Raw genomic sequence first — 7,579 nt, 5'->3', positions numbered from 1 at the left:
ACATTTAGATTTTCAATAGACACAGCAGACAACATAGCAAAAGTGTCTATATGGCRTTTCACCCATGTAACACAGTGTCAGCGCAAAATTTCAGAGAGATGGCAACTACACTGAACTTCCCCCACACTCCAGGCAAATCAGTAAGATACAGAAACATTGATCTGGCATTTTGAAGTATTGAGCTGCGAACATTGTAAACCAAATATTCTTCATCATGTATGTTAAATATGCACTACGATTTATGTGAAATTYTCAGTGGTTACTTCTCCTAAGAGGCACAACCACAAGACTCACAAAACTTTAACAGTAAGAACAAACATGTAATAACATAAGGTGGCTTCTAGAGAGTTTAATTTCATGAGAAACATCAGCACAACTACTGTTTCTACCAGTTAATGACAGATAAGGAAAACCATAACCAAACTCCTTACCAAGAGAAAATAATCACAGCATTGAATATGGGATTGAACACTTCAGTTAATCATAAAGACTACTGTAACCTTGCAAGATAGGTACTTCCATTTAGACTCTACTATAGTCATGAACACATTTTGCTCATACATTATCTTCAGAGTACTGAGATGCAGATTATGCCAATATTTCCTGACTGGGAGTGTACTGGGAACACACCTTGCACACAGACTTCCACAGGCACTTCACGTGGCTGTTTATCACTAGATTAACCTTACTTTGCACTTCAAAGACATCGCTTTAGTAAGGATGTTGTTTTTCAAGCACCAGTTGTATGTCAGTTAGAAAAGGCTGTCCGGAACATCTAAGCAAGGCATGAAGTTACTTCCTAAGACAAACATCAGTAGAAAGTATTTCATAAGCAAGGGCTACAGTGGCTTAAAGGAAGTATTTGAGGACTAGCATACCTGAATCACAGAACAGRTAACACATTGATAAAACCCCAGCATGTCATTTACTGATTCAACAGTTCACAGGAAGTCTGGCAAACTACTCTGGAGAATCTGGTTTTTACCTTATACAGAGCAATTGCATTCGCCATCCTCATTTCAAAACTCAAATTCACACAGGCCTGGTTTTTCTACCTTACTGTTACAACTCAATAAACACATTCTTTTAGCGTACCTTTTTTTTTTTAATTTAATGGTACAAATATAGTATACTGATAAAGTACTTGTAAACCAAGACAAGTGCTCTGAAATTGTCACACTTTAGTTCTTGCACGTGATTTCAGCCATGTCACGTTCACATCCGTCTGCTGTTTTACCTCACACCAGAGTTTTAGGGCTTGAACAAGTTCCTCCACTATTTCACAACAGCAATGAGTTACATCGTGACAAACATGCTCATCAAGTCAGCCAGACACCCACCTTTTCCCATGAAAAGCACATTGAGAGCTTTTCCATGACTATAGCCAAGTCTTACCCTGAATTTTGTCCTCCACAGGTACTGGTGAACCTACACTTCYTGAAGTATACGCTCTAGAAACAACCTGAGAAGGCTGCTAGTTGAGTGATCTTCTGTCCTAGCTTGCCATCTGTTATAGATGTGTTCCATAACACATAATGATCTATCATTAACACAAATAACTCACAAACATGAAATTCAACTCTCACACCCAGAAATACTAGCTATACCAAGGTCAGAAGTCAAYTTGAAAAGTCTTTCTTGTACCCAAAATGTTACCTTTTTCTCTCAATCACAACAAAAACCCCCCAAAAGCAATAAAATTAACACATTCCCGAAACATTCAAATTATTACTTAAGAGATCGGGAGCTGGTAAATACTTAATTTYTGAGTCACAATCAGTTCTATTAAGCCATTTACCCCTTTCATTCTCCCACAAAACTGATGGTTTCAAAGAAGTAAAATTAAAATGTGAAAGTATTGTTTAACTCATTGTTATGCCCTGCAAGTACCTATTAAATACTTACAAAAGATAAAAATTTAACACATGTAGCTSCCCAAGGCCATGAAGAACAGCAGCAAGCAGTTGGTAAGTAGCTCATCCTCAACTTGCATGTTTTATACTAAGCCACCAGTAATTAACTGCTGCTGAAATTCTGTTTCTTAAATTCAGCAGGTTACAAAGTGACTTACAATCTACCTACCTCTAACCTGCAAACACCAGAAATTCACTGATTAAGTACAAAATATTTCATTATGCACAATGCTTTTTTTCAGGAACAAACTTTTTAACACAGCAAAAGGAAGATGCTCTGCAGAAAACCAAAACCTTTTAAAATCGTTTTATATTTAGGGCCATTTTCCCCCTGCTTTTCTGACAAAAAGTCACACCAGAAACTTGCTTTTATATTTTTATTGTATGCCAAAGTTCATTAAAGATGAGTGTTTGCTTGTATACAAGTTACTCAAAAATGTGTCTGTCTAGGCAGAAATTTGTTAGCAATCTGACTTATTTGAAAGCATAGGTTTGTTCAATCGGGCCACAAAAATAATATTGTGTACAAGCGGTAACTAAAGAGCTGCAGATTCAAGGAGTTTCCAAATATCACAGATCTTGAGATCTCATCAGGAAATAATATCAAGGCAGTCACAATATAAAATAGCAGCTCCATGTAGCTTTTTCAAGTCTTAATTTTATTCAGGAGGTGACAGTTCAGTTTGCCTCATTCTTTGAAGCTTCATCGAAGTTTTCAACAAGATCTAAAAAAGAAGATTGCTGGGATTAAAGTTTGACCCACTTCCCTTTTGCCAAATATTTTGCATTTGAACTTTTTTCCAGAGTTCCACCTCATATCAAGTTGTTACATCTAAAATCTTTAGACTTGTAAAATACAGATCAAATAACTTTTAAGAACTTCAAGGTTCATTCTCCTCACTCAACCAGGGAAATTTTGGATGCTTCATTACAAAGCACACCTCTAAAAGGATTAACTGCACTATAAACACAACCGGGCAAAGTGATTCTGACAAGGTAGTTTCTTATGGAATATTAAATAATGACCTCAGTCATAGCTATTTCTTCAACATAGGATCAAAATAGGTCAAACTGCTAATTCTCTCATGGTATCTGAAATTAATGAAGTAATCTGCCCACAGAAATTCTGTGAGAGCAAGTGACTAGACAATACTCTTACCACCCCTCGCCTGATCTGATGCTCTCAGCAAAATTCACTTCTTTTTCCTCCACTGCATGCTTGATCTTACCTGGAACTTCATCATCATCATCTTCACCAGTAGCAAGCGGTGCTTTTCCGTCCGCAGCTGCAAAAGCAAGTAGTTCAAAAGCTTGAAATTCAAACTCACCGTAAGCATTCTGATTTATTGCTTGGCTATGTGTTTTTGAAAACATTAACAAAGATTCTAAGCTAAGCTGCAAAGCTTTATCCAGTTCTGTGAATAAAAATCTTCATCTCATGTAGGAAGCTCACATTCCCTTTGTTACTGACAATGCTCAAACAGCCCACTGGTGAAATTAGAAGACACATGCTACACAGATTACTAGCCAACATCTTGTATCTAGGTATACTGAGTGCTCTGTGCAACAATTYCCAAATACAAGAGCAGAGACTGACTTTACCAGTTTTTCCTAAAAATAGGCTAGTTTCTGGACTATCACATGGCTCTTAAATTTACATACTTTACACCATCAAGTCTTAAGGAATAGAAAGGATGTTACTATTCTACACACCTAAACAAAACTGAGGTGTATCCACCTACAATGAGGAGTAATTGTGAAGCTGCAGACACACAACTAGAAGTATTTAAAAAATATTACTGTTGCCTGGAAAAGTCAGAGGAATATGGAACTGGGTGCACAATTTCACTCCTGAGGTGATTGAGGTGACCTAGTGTTCTSGTCCACTTGTTTGTTGACTCAGTAATTTCTTTAACCATTCCCATTGTGTTTGACAGAGGAGATGAGGCTTAACCATCCCCACTGTAGCAGACCAGTGAGSACCTGCTGAACTGGAGAGCAGTATAATGGTAAGAACAGACACCTCAGGCATCTGGGTGTCACTACTCTACAGGTATTCTTAGCTGTACTATCAAGAGTAAGTTGTCTGACACTTGCTACTACCTCAGTTTTATTCTAATTAATCCTCAGTTTTCAAGAACAGCATGAGGAAAAAGATGGGTTCTTACTAGATCTGTACATTAAATTCTAGAGAGCCAGAACTGATGAATGCATAAACTTTATTCTGAAATTGCTTAGGACAAGGACATCATTAACCTTCATTTTTTTTTTTCAAGCAATGGAAAGTTGTTAAAGCTTAAATGCATCTTAATGTTAAAAGTGACATTTTAAAAGCAAACCATGTTATTTCCTCCTAAATTACCTGCATTGTCTCTCATGCCCAAGACTAGTCTAAGTTTACTTTAGCACCTGCAATCATCACAGATGCTTCACTCATTGAAGCAGCAAAGGGTGCTACAATCTTCTCCCAAAGGCTTCCAAATCCAGCTGCAATGCTAAATAAACAGTTTCATGCAAATAGTCTGGCATCCACTCTCAGTGGAAAGAAATAGCGATTTACTAGATCATAAAAAGCAAACACTTCAAACAAGCTTCCCTCTTTTTGAAACGATACAATTTAGCCTAGAAAATAACCACATCGTTAAAAGAAGACAAAACTTTGGTGATCATTCTAAATCCTYGAAGTACTTTTTTCTTTCAAGCCATACTATTATCACAAGGAAGTCAAACRGGTGACATAAGGAAGAAAGGATTTAAGAATCATGATAAAGAACACTTTACCCCGCATCCTGAAGACTACTTATAGCAGTAATTTTTTCAGTGGCAAGTTCACAGGAGCTATCTTTAACTTAGTTCACAGAACTATCTTTAACTTTAGGAATGTAAATAGAGGCTACTTTGTTGGCAACAAAGCAGAGGAAGAAAAAAAAATTAACAACTGAGTTAGAACTACCAAAAACTGGACACAATGCTATTGTTTCATTTTTTCCATGTTTAGGCTGTTCCACATGTTGAAAGAGAAGGGCTTGAAGTAGTTCAGAAAATAAGAAGACTGTATATACAAGACATAAGGAATGCTCCCAGAGTCAAAGYGTCTTTCACTCCTAATTCTTATCCTGCAGCAGCAGCACCTTTTTCAAACATGACATGCTTAAGTCYCTCCTCTACTCTTCCCAGTTATAGAAGAAACAAATGTTCATGGTTTTTTACTGTTTTAAAGATGGAATATGAAGTTGGTGTATCTAGCTTAATGCTTGCGTCAGGCCTGTTCTCTAAACTTCTACATATTGTAATGTACTTCCTTGGAAGCACCCTGTTAATTCCATCCTAGTTATCAAAAAGACCATRTGAGAAACACCTTCATCACACCTGTGAGGGAGAAAAGCAATTGCAAGGTATCTGTTTAATCCCATTCCGCATGTTGTTTCCATACAAAGTGTCAAATGAGACAAATTCTATGCTTATCTTTCTTTAAAATCTAACCCTTACAAAGCAATTAATCCACCTAATTTTAATGAACAAGGTACATCAAAATATGACAGCCATAAAGACAGAAACTATCAGAAAACCCAGTCTGGTTACAGTTTCCCAGGTACAATACAAACTAACAGGTGAATTTGCTTTACTGAGTCATACTTGCCACTGGATTTGAGCAATAAATAAAACTGGTTTTAAAGACTTCAATTTCTTTACAAGCAGTTTACAATATGCTTACAGACAATAAGAGTGCACAAAATGTGACTGCTGCTAAACAAGCCTCATGTCAGCTGCTAGCAYGAAACACATTCAAGCTTCAACTTACATTGCTTGGGTAGGGCTTCTGCCAATCTCCTGAGGCTGGTCAGACTGTCAGCTCCGAGCTGGTTTAGGATACTAGGCAGCATTTCTGTCAGCTGCTTTGTCTCAGCATGGCCAGTGATAGTGAAAGTGTTAGCAGCCAGAGAAGCCTGAACTTTTGGGTTATTGAAGTGAATGACTGTTCCTTGATTGGTAAACATGTTTACCTGCAAGAAAAGAAAATCCAGTGTTTGAAGCAGCTTAGCAAGATTTTTCAATTTAACAGGAAACTGAAATTCTTATGGTTTCACGAAGACCTACTGTAATTTAGATATTTAGACAATTTAGAGACAATTTAGAGACAATTTTTTCTATTTATATATAGAATCTTTTTTCCTTTGAAGCAATTACCTCTTCAATCCCAGAAATATTGTTGACTCCCAGTTTCTTCAATGAAAACTGAAGTTTTTTATCATCTGCTGTAGCTGTTCTGTGAACAACCTTCTTCTTTCTGCGAGCAGTACCCTTTGCAAAAAAAAAAACAAACACCTACAAGTTAAAACTAATGTAGTTCTCACAAACTCCAGCCCTCAGAGCTGTATAACTATTTTACAGTATCTACACATAAACTTTACATGTGACATTCTGCTCCTGTGTTTTAGTGCATGCAACCCTGGCATCCAACTGCACTGCAGCAGACTTTCTCTTGCACTAAGGCAAGACCTGCACATGTGTGAGAAGCCTGAGATTTTAGGAAGCAATGTATCAGAGAACATTTATTCCACAAATTTTGTGGTTTACTGCAGCATCTTAGAAAAGAAATTGCAAACTTACGCTTGTTAACCCAAGTTATCACAGACATGAAAATGAAAAATTAAAGTTTTAAGCAATTTYCAAAGGTTATTAGCTTTTCCTTAGATAATATTTTGTAAATTACAGTCAAATCTTAGTAAGTCAGAGGCCAAAAGCTATGAGCTCATCATTAATAAATGAATATGAGAAAACTCAAAATACTACATTTTTATTCAAAATAACCATCTCTCATTTGATAGACTTACGTATTTGAAGAACATCTATTTTCCCAAAATACATTAATAATTTATAAATAATTTTTAAAAAATTTGTAAGTAATTTTTTAAAAATACTTGTACACAGTGTTCTAGACCAACACTGTTTAGAAAGACAAGCAAGGTTAAGTTCCCCTACAGGCCCAGAGCTCTAMATTTCTCCAGGGAAGGAAATGTGTCACATTAGAAGCTATCTATTTCTATGAAAAAACAGGAAATCTCATTTGCACGCCTTTGCACAATCATAAAAGTTCAGGAAAATYGTACATAAAATGTTTATGAAAAAGTGAAACTAAGCTGCTTTTTGACAGAATGTAACAACTAATGTAAGCCTTCCTATTGCAGCTGCTCATCAGCCACATGCTAGTAATAAGAGAATATGCTGCTGCCCAGCCACAGAAATAGCTGCAATTCCTTTTCAGTTTACTGTCAGAAGTTAGAAAGTTGGTCAGACACTAACAACTCTAACATAATTGTTATCAACTATGAGGAACATTAATGACAAATTCACATGAAACAAAACACTTGGAAGACTGGAGCTCAAATGTTTATGTTTTTGTTTGTGTAGAACACTTGTTATTAACATCCTGTCAGGTTAGCACACACAGTGGTTTCRGAACTATTAAAAAAAATAAAAATGCTTCATTTTAGTGTCTTGTGTACCCAAAAACTGATCTAGGTAAGTCCCTTCTGGACAAAAGAACTCTCATGAAATTTCAGAACACAATGTCTTGACACAAGGGATATGCAGGAATATGTATTTCCTCCACACCCATCTCAACTTACACTGCAATAATGCCATGAAGAATCCCAGGAATAATC

General features: G+C 36.5%; 1 protein-coding gene across 1 annotated transcript in view; it reads right to left on the bottom strand.

The window, feature by feature from the left end:
• Positions 1–2,252: 2,252 nt before the first annotated feature.
• Positions 2,253–7,579, bottom strand: part of BTF3 (basic transcription factor 3) — a 7,746-nt gene continuing 2,419 nt past the window's right edge. Inside the window, exons 3-6 of the mRNA XM_057363783.1 lie at positions 6,102–6,215; positions 5,716–5,917; positions 3,143–3,199; positions 2,253–2,638 (exon numbers count right to left, since the gene is read on the bottom strand). Coding sequence (XP_057219766.1) covers positions 2,592–2,638; positions 3,143–3,199; positions 5,716–5,917; positions 6,102–6,215 — 420 coding nt within the window. The 3' untranslated portion in view covers positions 2,253–2,591. The remainder of the gene's footprint in view (positions 2,639–3,142; positions 3,200–5,715; positions 5,918–6,101; positions 6,216–7,579) is intronic.

This window comes from Malurus melanocephalus, unplaced genomic scaffold (assembly GCF_030028575.1).
Source record: "Malurus melanocephalus ecotype Western Australia unplaced genomic scaffold, MMel_1.1 scaffold_31, whole genome shotgun sequence".
NCBI lineage: Eukaryota > Metazoa > Chordata > Aves > Passeriformes > Maluridae > Malurus > Malurus melanocephalus.
This window is presented reverse-complemented; position numbering and strand designations above follow the sequence as displayed.